General features: G+C 44.6%; 1 protein-coding gene across 1 annotated transcript in view; it reads right to left on the bottom strand.

Moving 5' to 3' along the window:
- Positions 1–5,692: 5,692 nt before the first annotated feature.
- Positions 5,693–22,490, bottom strand: part of flad1 (flavin adenine dinucleotide synthetase 1) — a 28,766-nt gene continuing 11,968 nt past the window's right edge. The window contains 10 exon segments of the mRNA XM_080426372.1: positions 5,693–6,867; positions 7,944–8,017; positions 14,152–14,341; positions 16,646–16,744; positions 17,263–17,308; positions 17,311–17,343; positions 17,346–17,372; positions 17,375–17,407; positions 19,787–20,054; positions 21,693–21,806. Of these exon segments, the coding sequence (XP_080282498.1) occupies positions 6,732–6,867; positions 7,944–8,017; positions 14,152–14,341; positions 16,646–16,744; positions 17,263–17,308; positions 17,311–17,343; positions 17,346–17,372; positions 17,375–17,407; positions 19,787–20,054; positions 21,693–21,806 (1,020 nt within the window). The 3' untranslated portion in view covers positions 5,693–6,731.

The following is a 22,490-nucleotide window of genomic DNA, read 5'->3' as shown; positions in this document are numbered from 1 at the left end:
ATCTACAAGCTCGAGCTTGTAGATCTGCTACTTTTGATATATATTTTTTTATTTGAATCCTGAAAAGTAACAGTTTTGGATACATATGAGGTTTCCACCCGACAGAAACCATATTTTTGTCTACCTGCACAAGAAGATGCTGTTGGGGGAGTGGTCTGTTGAAGCCTATAGAGCATCGCAGTTCCCGCCCACTTCCTGGTTTTTCGTGGTGCCGGAAGGAAAAGCTCAATGCATTTTTCCCATTGACATTTCCAAAAATCAATTAATTAATTTAAGCCTAGAATCAAGCCATCCAGGGTCCTGGTGAATCATGACCATAAAACGTTTTTTTCTGTGATTTTTTTTATTTTATATTTAATGATATGATATACTATATTTAATAAATACCCTCTGTTTTGCCGTTTTCAAAAAAGTTTTTTCACAGAATCAAACGTTTTATGGTCATGATTCACCAGGACCCTGGATGGCTTGATTCGAGGCTTAAATTAATTTATATAAATATTTTTGGAAATGTCAATGGGAAAAATGCATTGAGCTTTTCCTTCCGGCACCACGAAAAACCAGGAAGTGGGCGGGAACTGCGATGCTCTATAGATGTGTAGTTGGGTGATTGGTGCTGAAGATCTGATTGAGGAGGTGCCTGTTAATCCTGTTAGCTAATTGATTAGAACAGTGGTTCTCAAACAGTGGTCCGGGGACCAACCACCAGTGGTCCTTGAGGGGGTTCCAGGTGGTCCCCAGCTAAATGATGGAGAGTTGGTAACCAAATGGACCCTTATATAGATCTTTAACTCCTGAGAGCGTAAAATGAAACCAAATGGACCCTTACGGGTCCATTTGGTTTCATTTTATGCTCTAAAGAGTTAAATTATTGTTAAACATCTGCATTACTTAATTAAAGAATTGTTATTTTGATCAATGTGTGCCTGTTATCTCTCCTATTGCTACCAACATCGATACAGCATGGAATTGTGGACAAAATCGTATCCAAGACAACAAGTCTTGGGGTCTGAGAGGCTAAATGTCATCAAACGGTGGTTCCGTGGCTCAAATGCCGAATACATAATGGACCCTGATATGAAAAGGGTTGAAAACCACCGGATTAGAACATGGGGAGCATCTTGGATGGATTGGAGCATCTTGGATGGATTGGAGCATCTTGGATGGATTGGAGCATCTTGGATGGATTGGAGCATCTTGGATGGATTGCTCATGTTCTGTTGAAAGGTGCAGTCCTGGCCTAGGGTGTGCTATGTGCTGAAATAATTCTAACACAAAATGCAAATGGTCAAAAGTAGTGAAAATAGCAGATGTACTGTACTAGCTCACAAGCTCACAACTCGACACGTTGTGAGCTTGTAGATTGTTTTTCAGATTGAAGTCATTCTGGGTCCTGGTTTGGGTTTTTGAGAATACGGTCACCCTACCCTGGACTGTAATCTGACCATTATATTAGACCTCTCTGTGCATCTGTAATAGATACTGGAACATCAAAACAATGAAAACCATAACAACCATAATTATTAAATATAGCATTTAGATGATGTGAGAACCAGACCTACATATAGCATAATTCCAGAGTCCACGGTCTGTTTTTGTCCCTCTATTTCAGACACGCCATCATATTATATCTTATATATTGTAATTACTATGAAGGCCTCTTTATATCGCTCCTTTTATTGGTGCTATTAATAACAAATCAAGTGAGCCCTAACAACTAGGGGCCGGCGGTTAGATGGAGCGGAGATGAGGGGTTGAGACGGTAATTGTAGATGCCGCTGTGTGTGTGTGTGTGTGTGTGTGTGTGTGTGTGTGTGTGTGTGTGTGTGTGTGTGTGTGTGTGTGTGGCCGTCTTGGTCTCGTAGGCGACCCGCTTTATTAGATCGGGGCCAAATCGATCTACGGTGCGACGGCGTTAACTATAATCTCCAGACAGAGAGATGGAGAGAGACAGAGAGAGGGAGGGAGGGAGGGAGGGAGAGAGAGATGGAGAGAGAGAGAAGTAGAGGGGGGATCGATGCTGCTCAATTCAATCATGGTCTGAAAACGGAGAAGGTAATTTATTGTAATCTCGCCGTGGTTATGGAAAAATGTGAGGACACTGGCCCCTTGAGGCGGGAAACGGGAACTACACCAGATAATGTATGTTAATGCACGGCACTGGAACTTGATCAGCCTCCACTATCATCATCACTGTTCACTGTTCTATGAGCATTTAGTTTATTATGTTCTCTATACTGTGTTTTCTATGAGCATTTATAGTTTATATGTTCTCTGTACCGTGTTTTCAGTGAACATTTATAGTTTATATGTTCTCTGTACTGTGTTTTCTATGAGCATTTATAGTTTATATGTTCTCTATACCGTGTTTTCAGTGAACATTGATAGTTTATATGTTCTCTATACCGTGTTTTCAGTGAACATTGATAGTTTATATGTTCTCTATACCGTGTTTTCAGTGAACATTGATAGTTTATATGTTCTCTATACCGTGTTTTCAATGAACATTTATAGTTTATATGTTCTCTGTACCGTGTTTTCAGTGAACATTGATAGTTTATATGTTCTCTATACCGTGTTTTCAGTGAACATTGATAGTTTATATGTTCTCTATACTGTGTTTTCTATGAGCATTTATAGTTTATATGTTCTCTGTACCGTGTTTTCAGTGAACATTGATAGTTTATATGTTCTCTATACCGTGTTTTCAATGAACATTTATAGTTTATATGTTCTCTATACCGTGTTTTCAGTGAACATTGATAGTTCATATGTTTGTATTGTATCGTCTCTGTCGGGCGTTAATTAACAAAAAAACACAGTTAAAATATGGAGATAATAGGTTTCAGCCCGACAGTGATAATATCCAGTGGTTATCTGAATCTGTCGTGTACTACTGTGTAGAATAGTAGTTGTAATTGTAAACCAAAGTGAATGCTAAAAGTGTCAAATACAACAATCTGCAGTATTTGAGCTCTCCCTCTCGGTCGTCCTCAGACGAGCCCTCCAGCTAGCCTCGCGTAGCCAGACTATATCACTGTGTATCCAGACTATATCACTGTGTATCCAGACTATATCACTGTGTAGCCAGACTATATCACGGTGTAGCCAGACTATATCACTGTGTAGCCAGACTTTATCACTGTGTAGCCAGACTATATCACTGTGTAGCCAGACTATATCACTGTGTAGCCAGACTATATCACTGTGTAGTCAGACTATATCACTGTGTAGTCAGACTATATCACTGTGTAGCCAGACTATATCACTGTGTAGCCAGACTATATCACTGTGTAGCCAGACTATATCACTGTGTAGTCAGACTATATCACTGTGTAGTCAGACTATATCACTGTGTAGCCAGACTATATCACTGTGTAGCCAGACTATATCACTGTGTAGCCAGACTATATCACTGTGTAGTCAGACTATATCACTGTGTAGCCAGACTGTATCACTGTGTAGCCAGACTATATCACTGTGTAGCCAGACTATATCACTGTGTAGCCAGACTATATCACTGTGTAGCCAGACTATATCACTGTGTAGCCAGACTATATCACTGTGTAGTCAGACTATATCACTGTGTAGCCAGACTGTATCACTGTGTAGCCAGACTATATCACTGTGTAGCCAGACTATATCACTGTGTAGCCAGACTATATCACTGTGTAGCCAGTCTATATCACTGTGTAGCCAGACTATATCACTGTGTAGCCAGTCTATATCACTGTGTAGCCAGACTATATCACGGTGTAGCCAGACTATATCACGGTGTAGCCAGACTATATCACTGTGCAGACTATATCACGGTGTAGCCAGACTATATCACGGTGTAGCCAGACTATATCACTGTGCAGACTATATCACTGTGTAGTCAGACTATATCACTGTGTAGCCAGACTATATCACTGTGTAGCCAGACTATATCACGGTGTAGCCAGACTATATCACGGTGTAGCCAGACTATATCACTGTGCAGACTATATCACGGTGTAGCCAGACTATATCACGGTGTAGCCAGACTATATCACTGTGCAGACTATATCACTGTGTAGTCAGACTATATCACTGTGTAGCCAGACTATATCACTGTGTAGCCAGACTATATCACTGTGTAGCCAGACTATATCACTGTGTAGCCAGACTATATCACTGTGTAGCCAGACTATATCACTGTGTAGACAGACTATATCACTGTGTAGTCAGACTATATCACTGTGTATCTATAGACAGACTATATCACTGTGTATCTATAGACAGACTATATCACTGTGTAGACAGACTATATCACTGTGTATCTATAGACAGACTATATCACTGTGTAGACAGACTATATCACTGTGTATCTATAGACAGACTATATCACTGTGTAGACAGACTATATCACTGTGTATCTATAGACAGACTATATCACTGTGTAGACAGACTATATCACTGTGTATCTATAGACAGACTATATCACTGTGTATCTATAGACAGACTATATCACTGTGTATCTATAGACAGACTATATCACTGCGTGGATATGAGTCTGGTGCTTCTACGAGGACGTTTTTTTCCCAAGGGGGCGGGACCAAAACAATGGCTCTGGACGCAATTGGTTAGACCTACAGTACAACCAACTACCAATCACAGTCTCCCATATTTGAATACCGGGCCCTGATTGGTTACCCCAGACTTCTGGAGCAGGAAATTAATTCACAATGGAGCGGTGCCAGACCTAAATCACAGAGGGCATTTTTTTTTTTTTTTGCACTGGCAGATTGGTCTGGTCCCAGGCTACCCTCCAGCAGCGTCTCCATCTCCATACGTCTGACCAGCTCACCGGTACTTTCCTCCCCACGCGTCTCTCTTTAGTACGTCCACGTGGGTAGGCGTGGGACGCCCTCGTGATCGATACCCGTGTGTTGGCTCCCATAGCACAAGCTTTCTGACAGGGAGCTCCCGGTGTCTGTGGCAGAGTAGTGACCAGGCTGAGCCAGTTGCACCGCCTCACACTGAAGTTCAAACTTAGCCTAGTTATATAGCTTAACCCACTCAATCCGGGGACGCGTCTGTGTCATTTTTAGATGTCTTCGGCTATTCAAAAACAGCAGATCTACAAGCTCATAGCGCGGCACTCTGAGCTTGTAAATCTGCTATTTTTTGAAAAATCGTGAAAATGTGTGCAAATCTTTGAATAGATATATATATATAACTCAAATCTTTGCTTCTGGGGGTCCCTGGAAGAAAAATATGTTACAAATGTTTTTTTTTTTAAAGTATAAATATATATTTAAAGATTTGCACAAATTTTCAAAAAAAAATCTAAAAATAGCCAAATAAATCAAAAGATTACACAGATACTTTCCTGGACTAAACGTTTTTTTTAAAAAGCCATTTAAGCTACATTATATAACTAGGCTAAGTTTGAACTTAGTGTGAAGTGGTGCAACTGGGTCCTGGCCCCATTGTCCTGGCTGTGCTATCTTCTCTCACCCTTGGTAGCCGCCCCCCCCCCCCCTCCCCCATACAGATGCTTGTAGGTTTGAACTCGAGACAAGGACATCCGTAACAATTGATGCTGCGCGTACCATTTATTAGACGTAGGGGAGACGGACAGAAGGAGAGCTGCGAGAAACCTGAGATTCAGACGGTTGGAGGAGAGGCCGACTGTAGGAGAGCTGAGCTTCCATGAACAAACAGCTGGGAGAGACAACTGAATGTTTTATTGAAAATCACAGAGATACTAGCTTTAGAGTGATTACATACGCGCGCGTACACACACACGTACACACACACACACGTACACACACACACACACACAATTACACTGACTCACATGTATATGTTACAGAGAAATTGGCATTCGTTGGGAAATTGGAAAGGTATGCTCGTTTTTAGGCGCGGGGCTTTGGCACGAGGCGGGGCTTTGATGCGAGGCGGAGGAGCGCAGAAAATAAAATGGATAATATGAGAGAAATATTCTATGACAGGTTGGATAATGAAGCAGTTAGCCAAACTGAGCAGAGTAACGCTGTATTTTTAACTCGCGAGACGGTGATAATAGTTATTGTCCATGACGGAGGCGCGCCGACTCAGCAGACCTTGATGCCGAGGAGGCGCGCCCGAGCGCCTCCGGGCGCGAGTGCCCGCGCCGACCGGCCGATGGTCTGCTAGTCGACTCAGCGCCGTCCGAGTTGTAAACCGATAGGGGGAGAATAGATCTTTTCATGGGTTACTATCCACGACACTCTCTAATTAGTGTGCATGCGTGCGTGTGTGTGTGTGTGTGTGTGTGGGGGGGGGCTCTAGTGTGGCTTGCATTGCCCTCTAGTGTTGGTTGTACAGAATAGCCTAGTAACAGGTGTGTTGATTACAAAGACAGATTAACGCAATCAAAGTGAATCGATAACAAAGGGGGAAGCGAGGGGGGGATGAAAACGAGTGCTCCTTTTTCAATTTCACTGGTTTTCCAATTTCGCTGTAACATATACACACACACACACACACACACACACACACACACAGACGTCAGACTGTAGCTCTAGATGTGGAATATGGTTAGTTTACAATTACATTAATATAGTGTTCTGTCAGTAAACTGGTCCATTTCCTGCTAATAGCTGTTTGGACGGGAGGGAGAGGGCGGGGGTCCGGCTAGGTGGGCGCATCCTGCCCCCGATAAGCAGCAAAGTAACAGTGTGTCGAGTGTCCTAACATCATCATCTTCATCATCTTCATCATCCTCAGGCACGAGAGTTGCGCTCCTCTTCCTCGTTCTCCAGCAGGTGGGCGGGCCTGTAGCGGGCCACGCCCCTCCCGTCGACCGTCTGGAGGGAGGGGTTTCGGCAGGTGTTGTCCATGCTGCCCAATGAGGTGTACCTGCCGGGGGTGACGGACAGGGTTCAGGACCAACCAGAGAGCAGCAACAGCAGGTGGGTATAATAATGACTTCATTATGTTCATCGTTATATTGAAAAAGATTATTGAACCGGTTTTAAAATATAAAATCGTCTATTGCAGTGGTTTTCAACCAGTGGTCCGGGGACCACCAGTGGTCAGAGTACCAGGGGGTCCCCAGCAAAATTAGTTAATAGCGTCACAATCACCGAGTGCCGCGCTATGAGCTTGTAGATCTGCTATTTTTGATAAACCTTGAAAAAGTGAGCATATCTTTGAATATTTATATTTTTTTAAGCGAAAATGAACTGATATCTTTGCTTCTGGGGGTCCCTGGCACAAAACATTTTCAAAGGGGGGTCCGCGGCCAAAGGAATATCAATTTAGGGGTCCTTTAGGGGCATGAAAAAGGTTGAAAACCACTGGTCTATTGGAGTCTATTACACTCTCAAGAGTTAAAGTCAATGTGGTTCCTAACTATCAATCATTTTGCTGGGGACCCCCTGGAACCCCCTCAATGACCCCTGGGGGTCCCCAGACCCCACTATGAGAACCAGTCCTTACCCTTTATCATAGAGGACACAGTAGGGGACATAGAACCCTTACCCTTTATCATAGAGGACACAGTAGGGGACATAGAACCCTTACCCTTTATCATAGAGGACACAGTAGAGACATAGAACCCTTACCCTTTATCATAGAGGACACAGTAGAGACATAGAACCCTTACCCTTTATCATAGAGGACACAGTAGAGACAGAGAACCCTTACCCTTTATCATAGAGGACACAGTAGAGACATAGAACCCTTACCCTTTATCATAGAGGACACAGTAGAGACATAGAACCCTTACCCTTTATCATAGAGGACACAGTAGAGACAGAGAACCCTTACCCTTTATCATAGAGGACACAGTAGGGACATAGAACCCTTACCCTTTATCATAGAGGACACAGTAGGGACATAGAACCCTTACCCTTTATCATAGAGGACACAGTAGAGACATAGAACCCTTACCCTTTATCATAGAGGACACAGTAGAGACATAGAACCCTTACCCTTTATCATAGAGGACACAGTAGGGGACATAGAGCGTCCTGAGGAAAGACCAGATGTCGTGATAAGACCAGTCCTGTGGACAGAGAACACACACAGTGGACAATGAGACGGTGTGTGTGTGTGATTGTGTGTGTGTGTGTGTGTGTGTGTGTGTGTGTGTGTGTGTGTGTGTGTGTGTGTGTGTGTGTGTTAGTGCTGCACGATTAATCGAAAAAATATCGTGATCTCGATTCAGACACCTATGCGATCTCGATTTTAAATTATGACAATTTTTTTTTTTTGCTTAATATTTCTATATTTACAAGAGAATTGTGTGAGAATCGTGATCTCAATTCTTATGGAGGAAAATCGCAAATTCACATTTGAGCAAGAATCGTGCAGCACTAGTGTGTGTGTGTGTGTGTGTGTGTGTGTGTGTGTGTGTGTGTGTGTGTGTGTGTGTGTGTGTGTGTGTGTGTGTGTGTGTGTGTGTGTGTGTGAGGTACAGTGTATAAACAGGTGTGTGTTCAATATTCAGTGCCAATTTGTAAAGTGTGTGTGTGTGTGTGTGTGTGTGTGTGTGTGTGTGTGTGTGTGTGTGTGTGTGTGTGTGTGTGTGTGTGTGTGCGTGCGTGCGTGAGATTTGTGTGTGGGGGTGCTGGCCGTGGCCACAAGGTTTAACATTTTGACCATTAGCCATGTAATAAAATCACAATTCTATACGATAAATTACTGTCCTGTGTTTACGCGCGAACATTCCAGAGTAAAATGTTGTGTTCTGTTGGAACTAATAGCATCAAATCAGAGTTTCAGAGTTTCAGATATTGATATTATATCAATATTGTGAGAGCTTGTCGATCGGCTATTTTCAGAAAAAGCTTTCCCCACAATAACAGAAAACAGAAAAGACACTACTGTAGTATAGAGCCCTGAGGGACTCCGGTCAACCATATAGGGTTTAAGTGGTTAACTCGTGAGACCTAACTTAAATGTTCAGAGTCGAATGAAAGAAAGAAAGAAAGAAAGAAGGACAGAAATGTGTGTGTCTGGAAATATGACGCAGAGAAAGGCGTGATTGTACGTGTCAGTTTTCCACCAAGTGTCCGACTCGTTTAGGAAACACAAAGATTGATGAATGCAGAGCCCGGTGGAGCTCGCAACACGGGCGCCGTTCTAGAACAGCAGTCTGTTCAGCGCTCACCAGAACAGAACCACATCACAGGGCTGTGAGTATGATGGATGGAGGCTGGATGTCAGCAGGATGAAAAACAAACACCCAGCAGCAACCACACAAAACTTTTTTTTTAATGGCGTAAGTGACTCTGAAAGAGCTAGCGTAGTCTAGAACAAGGGCTCCCAAACTTTAAAAGCCGTGACCCCCACCAAAAAAATAATCATACCCCCCTCCCCGCCCCCCATCCTGATAAGCACTTGGAATTGTAGGAGTTGAGGCATTACATTTAGTTTGACTCGGTTCCACAGATAAATAAAATTGTGAAAATAGCTGATCTACAAGCTCACAACGCCTCGCAACCATTGGTGTCATGGAGGCCACACGGAGTAGGACGGCGTGTGGCCAGTGATTTTTTCACTCGCAAGGTACGGCACGGTACGCACGCGTTCACGCATGACACGTGCACGCTAGCATGCGTCTCTAGAGGAGGGCTGTGGACACTAGAGTCTACACACTCTGTGTCTCTAGAGGACTGTGGACACTAGAGTCTACACACTCTGTGTCTCTAGAGGACTGTGGACACTAGAGTCTACACACTCTGTGTCTCTAGAGGACTGTGGACACTAGAGTCTACACACTCTGTGTCTCTAGAGGAGGACTGTGGACACTACAGTCTACACACTCTGTGTCTCTAGAGGACTGTGGACACTAGAGTCTACACACTCTGTGTCTCTAGAGGACTGTGGACACTAGAGTCTACACACTCTGTGTCTCTAGAGGACTGTGGACACTAGAGTCTACACACTCTGTGTCTCTAGAGGAGGACTGTGGACACTAGAGTCTACACACTCTGTGTCTCTAGAGGAGGACTGTGGACACTAGAGTCTACACACTCTGTGTCTCTAGAGGAGGGCTGTGGACACTAGAGTCTACACACTCTGTGTCTCTAGAGGAGGGCTGTGGACACTAGAGTCTACACACTCTGTGTCTCTAGAGGAGGGCTGTGGACACTAGAGTCTACACACTCTGTGTCTCTAGAAGACTGTGGACACTAGAGTCTACACACTCTGTGTCTCTAGAGGACTGTGGACACTAGAGTCTACACACTCTGTGTCTCTAGAGGACTGTGGACACTAGAGTCTACACACTCTGTGTCTCTAGAGGACTGTGGACACTAGAGTCTACACACTCTGTGTCTCTAGAGGACTGTGGACACTAGAGTCTACACACTCTGTGTCTCTAGAGGAGGGCTGTGGACACTAGAGTCTACACACTCTGTGTCTCTAGAGGAGGACTGTGGACACTAGAGTCTACACACTCTGTGTCTCTAGAGGAGGGCTGTGGACACTAGAGTCTACACACTCTGTGTCTCTAGAGGACTGTGGACACTAGAGTCTACACACTCTGTGTCTCTAGAGGAGGGCTGTGGACACTAGAGTCTACACACTCTGTGTCTCTAGAGGACTGTGGACACTAGAGTCTACACACTCTGTGTCTCTAGAGGAGGGCTGTGGACACTAGAGTCTACACACTCTGTGTCTCTAGAGGAGGACTGTGGACACTAGAGTCTACACACTCTGTGTCTCTAGAGGAGGGCTGTGGACACTAGAGTCTACACACTCTGTGTCTCTAGAGGACTGTGGACACTAGAGTCTACACACTCTGTGTCTCTAGAGGACTGTGGACACTAGAGTCTACACACTCTGTGTCTCTAGAGGAGGGCTGTGGACACTAGAGTCTACACACTCTGTGTCTCTAGAGGAGGGCTGTGGACACTAGAGTCTACACACTCTGTGTCTCTAGAGGACTGTGGACACTAGAGTCTACACACTCTGTGTCTCTAGAGGACTGTGGACACTAGAGTCTACACACTCTGTGTCTCTAGAGGACTGTGGACACTAGAGTCTACACACTCTGTGTCTCTAGAGGAGGACTGTGGACACTAGAGTCTACACACTCTGTGTCTCTAGAGGACTGTGGACACTAGAGTCTACACACTCTGTGTCTCTAGAGGACTGTGGACACTAGAGTCTACACACTCTGTGTCTCTAGAGGAGGACTGTGGACACTAGAGTCTACACACTCTGTGTCTCTAGAGGAGGGCTGTGGACACTAGAGTCTACACACTCTGTGTCTCTAGAGGACTGTGGACACTAGAGTCTACACACTCTGTGTCTCTAGAGGACTGTGGACACTAGAGTCTACACACTCTGTGTCTCTAGAGGAGGGCTGTGGACACTAGAGTCTACACACTCTGTGTCTCTAGAGGGCTGTGGACACTAGAGTCTACACACTCTGTGTCTCTAGAGGACTGTGGACACTAGAGTCTACACACTCTGTGTCTCTAGAGGGCTGTGGACACTAGAGTCTACACACTCTGTGTCTCTAGAGGGCTGTGGACACTAGAGTCTACACACTCTGTGTCTCTAGAGGAGGACTGTGGACACTAGAGTCTACACACTCTGTGTCTCTAGAGGAGGACTGTGGACACTAGAGTCTACACACTCTGTGTCTCTAGAGGACTGTGGACACTAGAGTATACACACTCTGTGTCTCTAGAGGACTGTGGACACTAGAGTCTACACACTCTGTGTCTCTAGAGGAGGGCTGTGGACACTAGAGTCTACACACTCTGTGTCTCTAGAGGACTGTGGACACTAGAGTCTACACACTCTGTGTCTCTAGAGCAGTGTCTATCAACCTTTTTTGTGCCAAGGCACACCTGGCCAAAAAATCCCAGGGCACACCTAGATATACGGTATCTATAATTATATATATATATACGGTATATCTATATACCGTATATATAGATATATACGGTATATAGCCGATTTTCACATTTCACGAAACGATACGATACGATATTGGGCACACAACTTCGATACGATTTCGATACGATACGCACTTTTTTATCATGAAAATATATGGGGGAGAAAAAAAGCAAATGCAAACAAATATTTCTGTTTTTGCATTATTCAGACATGCAAACTTGTAGCTTTTCAGCTTCCACTAGCCGTTTTGAATCCAAATAGGGCAATAGTGTGACACCTGACCCGAAAAAAAACAGCATGTTGTCACCATTTTCACCTTGGGGCTGTTTGCATGCCTGATTATTATTATTGTTTTTTTTTTTAATCTTTTTTTTTTCAAACCTCCTTCAAACGGCGCGGCACACCTCAGCAGTAGCCCCGGCCCAAAATTGGGACGTTTGCCAGGGTTGATATACACTGCTCTAGAGGAGGACTGTGGACACTAGAGTCTACACACTCTGTGTCTCTAGAGGACTGTGGACACTAGAGTCTACACACTCTGTGTCTCTAGAGGGCTGTGGACACTAGAGTCTACACACTCTGTGTCTCTAGAGGACTGTGGACACTAGAGTCTATACACTCTGTGTCTCTAGAGGACTGTGGACACTAGAGTCTACACACTCTGTGTCTCTAGAGGAGGACTGTGGACACTAGAGTCTACACACTCTGTGTCTCTAGAGGGCTGTGGACACTAGAGTCTACACACTCTGTGTCTCTAGAGGGCTGTGGACACTAGAGTCTACACACTCTGTGTCTCTAGAGGACTGTGGACACTAGAGTCTACACACTCTGTGTCTCTAGAGGGCTGTGGACACTAGAGTCTACACACTCTGTGTCTCTAGAGGACTGTGGACACTAGAGTCTACACACTCTGTGTCTCTAGAGGACTGTGGACACTAGAGTCTACACACTCTGTGTCTCTAGAGGAGGGCTGTGGACACTAGAGTCTACACACTCTGTGTCTCTAGAGGGCTGTGGACACTAGAGTCTACACACTCTGTGTCTCTAGAGGAGGACTGTGGACACTAGAGTCTACACACTCTGTGTCTCTAGAGGGCTGTGGACACTAGAGTCTACACACTCTGTGTCTCTAGAGGACTGTGGACACTAGAGTCTACACACTCTGTGTCTCTAGAGGACTGTGGACACTAGAGTCTACACACTCTGTGTCTCTAGAGGGCTGTGGACACTAGAGTCTACACACTCTGTGTCTCTAGAGGACTGTGGACACTAGAGTCTACACACTCTGTGTCTCTAGAGGACTGTGGACACTAGAGTCTACACACTCTGTGTCTCTAGAGGACTGTGGACACTAGAGTCTACACACTCTGTGTCTCTAGAGGACTGTGGACACTAGAGTCTACACACTCTGTGTCTCTAGAGGACTGTGGACACTAGAGTCTACACACTCTGTGTCTCTAGAGGAGGACTGTGGACACTAGAGTCTACACACTCTGTGTCTCTAGAGGGCTGTGGACACTAGAGTCTACACACTCTGTGTCTCTAGAGGACTGTGGACACTAGAGTCTACACACTCTGTGTCTCTAGAGGAGGACTGTGGACACTAGAGTCTACACACTCTGTGTCTCTAGAGGAGGCCTGTGGACACTAGAGTCTACACACTCTGTGTCTCTAGAGGAGGCCTGTGGACACTAGAGTCTACACACTCTGTGTCTCTAGAGGGTTGTGGACACTAGAGTCTACACACTCTGTGTCTCTAGAGGAGGGCTGTGGACACTAGAGTCTACACACTCTGTGTCTCTAGAGGAGGACTGTGGACACTAGAGTCTACACACTCTGTGTCTCTAGAGGAGGACTGTGGACACTAGAGTCTACACACTCTGTGTCTCTAGAGGAGGACTGTGGACACTAGAGTCTACACACTCTGTGTCTCTAGAGGAGGGCTGTGGACACTAGAGTCTACACACTCTGTGTCTCTAGAGGAGGGCTGTGGACACTAGAGTCTACACACTATGTGTCTCTAGAGGAGGGCTGTGGACACTAGCTCCTAAACCTGCCTTTAATACTAAATCATGCATAATGCATGTTGATGAAACAAGATGCAAAGGCCACGTTGTGACCTTTACATCTGTCTACCCCTGCTAGCAAGACACACTCGTATTCAAGTCAGCTGGGGTCAGTGGAACGTGTGTGTGTGTGTGTGCGTGTGCGTGTGCGTGTGCGTGTGTGTGTGTGTGTGCGTGTGTGTGTGCGTGTGCGTGTGCGTGTGTGTGCGTGTCTTACCAGTAGAGGGTTGACTCTCATGTACTCAGGCCAGCCGGGGTCCGTAGGGCACATGTGTGTGAGTGTGTGTGAGTAGGGGTCTGTACGCCTGGTGCCCATCAGCACGGCCCGGAGCTCCGGCCTCCTCTCCTGGACCTCCATCAGCGCCTGGCGAATGCTGCCCTCCACCGAGATCAGCTCCAGGTCGTACCTGTTGGGACACACAGGGACCATTTGTACCTGGTTGCAGCGATGGCTTGTAGATCTGCTATGAGCCTGCTGAGGAGCTACATTTTGTCGTTGTCGAGTCGGTCAATCATACTGAGGGGGTGACTGGGAGACGGGTTTAGTATCAGTCTGAGATCAAGTGCTAAACTACCTAGGACAGAGGTCTTCAACAGGGGGTCCGGGACCTCTAGGGGGTCCTCAGAGTTACTACAGGGGGTCCGCCAAATCTTTGTGTGATATATATATTTTTTTACATTAACCACTTTGAACCCTAGCATCCCTTTTCTGAGGAGAACTTTGGCCAAAAATAGCAGATCTACAAGCGCACAACGCCTCGCGCTGCGAGGCGTTGTGCGCTTGTAGATCTGCTATTTTTGGCAAAGAGGTTTGGTGTAGAGGTAAAAAAGAGCAGACCAAGTAAAAAAAAAAGAAGATGAATCCGCAACACAATTTTATACATAGAGGGGGTCCCTGCTTCATCTCTCTCTCAGCTAGGGGGTCATTGGCCTGAAAACGTTGAAGACCCCCGACCTAGGAGAGTAGTTCTCAAAGTGGGGTCCAGGGGTCCTTGAGAGGGTTCCAGGGGGTCCCCAGCAAAATGCGTTGGCGCCGAAATCAACTGGCTATTTGAAGATAGGCGATCTATAAGCTCACAAAGCGTCACGTTGTGAGCTTGCAGATCGCCTATTTTCCAAACATCTTGAAAGAAATGTGAAATTTTAAAGATATTTTTTAAAATATCTTAACAGCTCAAATCTTGTATGCGGGGGCCCTGGCACAACATATTTTCAGATGGGGGTCCGTGGCCAAGTACATATAAATTTGAGGCTCAAGTTGAGGCAAAAAATATATAATAAAAAAAAAACAGTTCCTTCTACAGCCTCTACCCAATAACGACAGGTTGTGTGTGATGGAGGGCTCATGCGGAGCCGATCCAATCATCAACCCCTTCAGTTTGACAGGTCGAACGTCGTCCAATCATCAACCCCTTCACTCTGACAGGTCGAAAGTTACGCAGGGCGCCACTCATATGGACAGGAAACGACAGTCATGATGTTGCACATCACAGGAAATTAATTAAAAAGCTGAGTGAACGCTCAGAGGAGAAAGGTCCTTACCCACTTTGATCGGCTATTTTCGGCGAAGAGATCCTCAAAAAGTGGTTCCAAACCGGGAGCGTGACGAATAAACGATGCAGAAAAAATGTGCGTGAATGTGATCACATCAACATCATTCTGTTGTTGCCTCATTCACACCGGTTGATGCTTTTATTCGCGTTGAAAAGCCTGCCCCCTCAGGTGCAGTGCAGGGTTGATTTGGACAGCAAATTTTGATGTAGTTTTAGTCATAGTCTTTTGAATAAAATTCCATCTAGTTGTAGTCATATTTTAGTCATTCTGAAATGTTTCAGTTTTTGTCTAGTTTCAGTCGACTAAATATCATAAGATTATAGTCGACTAAATCTACAGTTGATTTAGGCGACTATAATGTATCTTGGCGGTGCCTTGATGGCGTCGTAATGTACACTTGGTTGCATGCTGAAAATAGCCGATCTACAAGCCAACAATGCGTCACGCTGCGACGTGTTGTGAGCTTGTAGATCTGCTATTTTCAGAGCGCAACACCCGAGCACAACCAACCAAACATAAAATGACTTGTCTTTTAGTTCTACTGGATCTCTTCTCCACTAGATCCTCACTAACATTTTAGTCTAGTTTTTATTTGTGGACGGAATTGTCAATATATTTAGTCTTAGTTTTAGTCATCATAGCTTAGTTTTTATTTAGTTTTTATTTAGTTTTCGTCAGTGAAAAAAGGTAGTCGACGAAATATTTTCGTCATAGTTTTAGTGGACGACCAGGTGCAGTGCAAGTCCCTGCCCAGCAACACAGAGGTTTTGTCGGGCATCTATGTGAACACAATTGGCCCGTGTTCGGGGGAGGGGAGCCCGGGCGGGGAGGAGGGTGATATTGGTCATTGCGCGTGCTCCTACAGGCTGGGGGGGGGGGGTGGGGGGGGGGGCACCTGTCAGCAGCAACAATTGCGGCTTTATCGCCTCGTTATATCCGCGTTCTGTGTGGATGTCCTCATTAGCAGTTTAAATGAATGTGAATTCACCAAGTGAGAGTCAGATGCAAATTCCATTCAAATTCTAAATTAGAATGCCCTCATGTGTGTGTGTGTGTGTGTGTGTGTGTGTGTGTGTGTGTGTGTGTGTGTGTGTGTGTGTGTGTGTGTGTGTGTGTGTGTGTGTGTGTGTGCGTGCGTGTGTGTGTGTGTGTGTCACCTGTTGATGGTGTCCTGCAGAAAGCGCTCCATTTCTGGAAAGGGAGAGACGACACGAATGTAGAGAGCTTTCACCTTGTCTTTACTGTCTGGACACTTCCTGAGAGAGAGAGAGAGAGAGAGAGAGAGAGAGAGAGAGAGAGAGAGAGAGAGAGAGAGAGAGAGAGAGAGAGAGAGAGAGAGAGAGAGAGAGAGAGAGAGAGAGAGAGAGAGAGAGAGAGAGAGAGAGAGAGAGAGAGAGAGAGAGAGAACAAAGTAATGCCAGAGAGAGAGAGAGAGAGAGAGAGAGAGAGAGAGAGAGAGAGAGAGAGACAGAGAGAGAGAGAGAGAGAGAACAAAGTAATGCCAGAGAGAGAGAGAGAGAAGGAAAGATGGATTGATATAAAGGAGACAGACAGCAGCTACAAGTGTATCTACAAGACATGATCTACTCCTCCTCAACTCAACTGATCTCACGTCAGATATAACCTTCGTCACATGAATAGTGTTTGATCATCCTACTCCTCCTCTCCTCCCCTCTCTCCCTCCCACTCCTCCAGCCACCCCTCTCCTCTCCTCTCCCCTCCCCTCCTCTCCTCTCCTCTCCTCTCCTCTCCTCTCCTCTCCTCCTCTCCTCACCGTTTCAGAGCAGCGTAGCAGAGGTGCAGCAGAGCGGTACAATCCTTCCTCCGTTGAATCCGACACACACCTCCTGGTAGAGTAACGGTCCAGCGCCTCCTCTATCGTCTCAGAGCCGAAGACACTTTGTCTCCCAGCGGAGAACCTGGAGACAAGAGATCATGTCCCACTTATAACCTGGAGACCAGAGAGCTTGTTGGAGGGCGAAATGATTCATCTAATATTTATGACCCAATAAATGGCTTTAGTGATGGATCATGTTAAAGCTGCAATCCGTAAAATGAAATGTGCTTCCTGGGAATTTGATCCCAGATCCCTCTGGTCATTATAGGTTGGCATTTCTTTTCATTGTTTTTATTCTTGTTTCGTTTTGACTTTTTTATTCATTTTCAGTTTGGTTTGGATGAGTTTTCAAAGTGGGGTTTGCTAGTTTAGTTTAGAGCAGGGTCTTCAACCCTTTCAGGCCAACTAGCTCAGAGAGAGATGAAGCAGGGACCCCCTCTATATTGCATAAATTTGCGTTTCAGATTAACCTTTTTTTTGGTTTACTTGGTCTGCTCTTTTTTCCCTCTACCCCTAAACCTCTTTGCCAAAAATAGCAGATCTACAAGCTCACAACGCCTCGCAGCGCGAGGCGTTGAGAGCTTGTAGATCTGCTATTTTTGGCTAAAGTTCTCCTCAGAAACAGGGATGCTAGAGTTCAAGTGGTTAAGGTAAAAAAAAAGGAAATCATATCACACAAATATTTGGCGGACCCCCTGTAGTAACTCTGAGGACCCCCCGGGGTCCCGGACCCCCCGTTGAAGACCCCTGGTTTAGAGTTTCTGAAAAGGCTTTTAGTTTTAGTTTAGTTTTCATTAGTTTTAGTGTCAGTTAGTTTTTTTTCGCTATTTTTGAAGATTGTGGACAATGTCTGACCACAGAGTTAACACTCTGCTGCAGCTAAAATACTGGAAGATATCATATCCGTCCAAAATATTAGGCTTGTGTATGAAATAATGACAAAGACTGAAACTAAGGACATTTTCTTTATGCTTTTAGTTAGTTTTAGTTCAGTTTCAGTTAGTTATCTTTATTTTTTTTTCCGTAAAGCCTCGTTTTTGCTTTTATTCCAGTTAATTAGAATGTTTCGTAAATATTAGTTTTGGTTATTATGTTAGTTTTAGTTAAACCATAAGAACACCACAACGCTAATAGAGCATGCATGCCTGCTTGCTCAGGGGAGAAATTGCATTTTTAACCTTCAGGCAGTTCCACTTGTCAACCAGTAGGTGTCGTACCCGACCACAGCATCTAAATGTCTCACTAGAAGAGCAGGGAGACCAACTACTACAACCACACACAGCTGTGCTTCTGTAATGTTCAACATAGTTTGAATGGATTGCAGCTTTAAACTTTATAATATGTGACTCTTTGGTGGCGTGTTGGGTCCGATTCCTTAACGATTCCCTTTAACACATTCCACGCCAGAGTTTAATATCATAATGTACTCACCAGTGCCAGCGATTTATTTTTAGTTTTTTTCACGTTGCCACAGACCTCGCTAAATACCTTAAGATCGCGCGTTAAACTGTTTGTAGACACACAGGGTAGCTGTGCGAGTGGCCCAGAGAAGACATTTTCAATCGGCGACATTCCATTTTGCAGTAGTCGCGGTTTCTTTTAAACAGCGTTCAGCGCGGAGAAAAACAACACCGACATAATGGCGGATCAGCGGAAGCTTTAGAGCGGCGGCGGATGGGAACGAAAATCTTCCAATCCAACGCTTGGTGAATTCTGCTTCACAATGATAGGAAGAGTTCTCCTTTGAATATTTGCTACTACCACCAAACGGTGGACAAATGATTGTCATTTGTCCACCGTTACCTCACGAGGGTGAGATGCGAGGACTGAGTGATTGATCCGTTTCAATTTGATAAATGGGGGTTCATATAGCTTATGATGAACACATCATTTAGTGCTTTATATAATAGTTTATACACCTTATTTTACCACCATTTACGGTCGAAATGTGTAATCAACAGACGAGACTAAGCCGTAAAGTCCCCAGTGTTCATCTACCGATTTGTAACTCGGGCAACCCGGATAATTCCGTTTCCGGTGGTGCTACAATGAAATGTGCCGTATCGAAAGTGAAAAAATGGAACCAAAAGGGACCCATAACTAAGGTCCATTTGGCTACGTTTGTGCAGAATTAAAGGTGCTGTGAGATGTTTAAATAGGCCCCAGAAAGATCCCCTAAAAGATCATTCATAGTGCTCCAGTTCCAATGTCGTCTGCTCGTTTCATCACTTCCCAATGTCAGCTGTTTATCCTGTATGAGTTCTCTCTCCTGAGAGGATATAACTGATACCCCAACATGAACATTTATTTTCTATTTTCTGCGATTACTATGGTGAATATAGAGCTATTTAACACTTATTTTTTTAACAAAGAGATATCCCTTACAACGTCCTCGTCCTTTAAATGAACCGTGAGGACTTGATACAGTGTTTGGTATTGTGGTGACTGTCGTCCCCCTCACCGCTGTTAGCCAGTCTGTAGACCTCGTCTGGGGCGATGGTCACTGGGTCTTTGACCAGAGGGACCACGCTGCCTTTAGGCAGCTGTTCCAGCAGCTGTGCCCGGGCGCGCTCCACCTCCTCTGGGCTGTCTGAGTCCAGGACCAGCCTGACGCGGTGGTAGTTGCTCATCCAGTCCGGGTAGGAGCCCAGGGACACCTTCTTCCCCCAGCCGGCCTGCAGGCGCGTCAGAGCCGGGGCGATTTCTGCCTCGTCAGCGTCTACAAATACCTGCCAGAGAAAAGGAAGAAGAAAGAAAGAAAGAAAACACCTCAAAAAGATGAAAGTTTAGGTTTAAAATAAACCCCCTTAAACCAGCGGTTCTCAAACTTGTTCATGTCAAGGACCCCCCACATTGGCCACGGACCCCCATCTGAAAATATTTTGTGCCAGAGACTCCCAGAAGAGAAGACTCCCAGAAGATGCAAAATTATTCAAAATCTTCCAAACATATTTGAGATTTTTCCAAATAGCAGATTGTGACGCGCTGCGAGCTTGTACATCTGCTATTTTTTAATAGCCGCAACGTATAAATGGATAAACTGGTTAAAATTATTGTGATGCTGTATTATCATCGAGCACCGATTGCTGCGCTATGAGCTTGTAGATCTGCTATTTTCTTTAAATCGTGAAAATTTGTGCAAATATTATTATTATATTTTTTTTTTAAGGGGAACGTTTTGTACTCAAATCTTTACTTCTGGGGGTCCCTATTACAAAATAGTTTGAGATGGGGGTCCGCGGCCAATTACATATAATTTGGGAGTCCTTGACATGAAAAAGACATTTGTAAAACCCTGAAGCAAAGATTTGAGTTAAAAATGTTCGCTCTAAAAAAGATATATATATTCAAAGGATTTTCACAAACTGTCACGATTTTTTCAAAAATAGCAGATCTACAAGCTCATTGCGCGGCACTCGGTGCCGCGCAATGAGCTTGTAGATCTGCTATTTTTGAATAGCCCAAAGAAGATTTTTTTTTTACAAACAGATGCGTTCCCGGTCTTAATGGGTTAACACATTTGCTGAGAACCCCCCCCCCCCCCAAGGACCCCTGGGGATCTTCGGACCCCAATTTGAGAACCACTTAAACCTCATATACCAATGTACACGTTCAGACCCCAGGGTACCTGGCCCCCTCCTGTTTTCCTTCTACACTAAATCTCTTTGTGGAAAATAGCCGGTCTACAAGCTCACAACTTGCCGGCTGTTTTGGGGGCGAAGAGATGTGGTGCAGAGGGACCAAAAGGAGTGGACCAAGTACAGAGTATTCGTTAAGCTAAGTGTAATAGTTTAAGTCTAAGCGGTTAAAGCAGTATGTTGCTGTTTGCCACCTCTCTGGTGTGAAAGGTGGTTCCTGAACCGATGTGAAACACTGGCTTATTTCAAAACTGACCTGAAAAAGCATCTGTCAGAAAACTAGAAGTGGAGATAGATATAAAAATGAGGGGTCCTACCACCAATTTTGTATTTCTTGATGACATGTATTAATGGGGAACTCATACCTTTCAAGACGGGAACCCCTTTTGGGGTTGTTATGTACAGTATATAAAAACATAAATTTTTTTCCTGAATTGTTTGTTTTTTTTCAGAAAACTTAGGTCAGGGTTTAGAAGGCGTTTTTGGAATCGGCCTCAGGTCTAAATCTCTGTTGGTGAATTGAATACATAGGACCACAATGGAAACATGTCCCCCGGACTTTTTTGTGTTATTATTTTAGCCCAATTGTTTTACTGTACCTCAGTGCCGTTTACATTTTGACTAATAAAGTATTCAATCAAAGTATTCAATCGATCAATCAAAACCAACAAACAGGTGTATGATGATGGTACTGTATGTATCAAAGCAGTGTGTGTTGCCGTTTGTCACCTCTCTGGTGTGAAAGGTGGTTCCTGAACCAGCGAACAGGTGTTCCAGACCATGGAAGGCTCTCTCCAGCAGGGAGGGAATGCCGGGGAATATGTACACGTTACGAACACTGACCTGGAACACACACACACACACACACACACACACACACACACACACACACACACACACACACACACACACACACACACACACACACACACACACACACACACACACACACACACACACACACACACACACACACACACACACACACACACACACACACACACACGAGGGCAAGGATTGAATGAACAATATAACCTTGCATAGCATAAAGGAATGGTCCGCGAAACGAATAACGTTTTATGAATGTGATGTATTAATCGATGCTCACTTCATCATCAGCAATCATTTGATCAGTCAAATATAATAATATATCAACAACAGAATAAACACAAAACAACAGAGAAACACATCAGAACTGGACATTGTCATTATTATTTTCTTCTTCCTGGGGATACTTTATGAAGTGATGGTGAATGCTGTCACAATGTAAACAGAGTGTTGTTACTTCCAGTAATAATTTGGTTGATGTCGGGCAGAAACCTCATATCTCCATATATTTCAACTTTGTATGTTTTTCTCATAAATGAATGCCCTACTTCATCATGCAAGAGTGTCACACAAAAGAAGGGAAAATAGACGATCTACAAGCTCACAACGTGGGTGTGACAGTAACCAGTGGTGGATAAAGTACTCAAATGTTTTACTTAAGTAAAAGTATCAATACTGCAATGTAAAGGTACTAAAAGT

Source organism: Gymnoscopelus braueri (genome assembly GCF_963280865.1).
Source record: "Gymnoscopelus braueri genome assembly, chromosome: 4".
In the NCBI taxonomy this organism is placed as follows: Eukaryota; Metazoa; Chordata; class Actinopteri; order Myctophiformes; family Myctophidae; genus Gymnoscopelus; species Gymnoscopelus braueri.
This window is presented reverse-complemented; position numbering and strand designations above follow the sequence as displayed.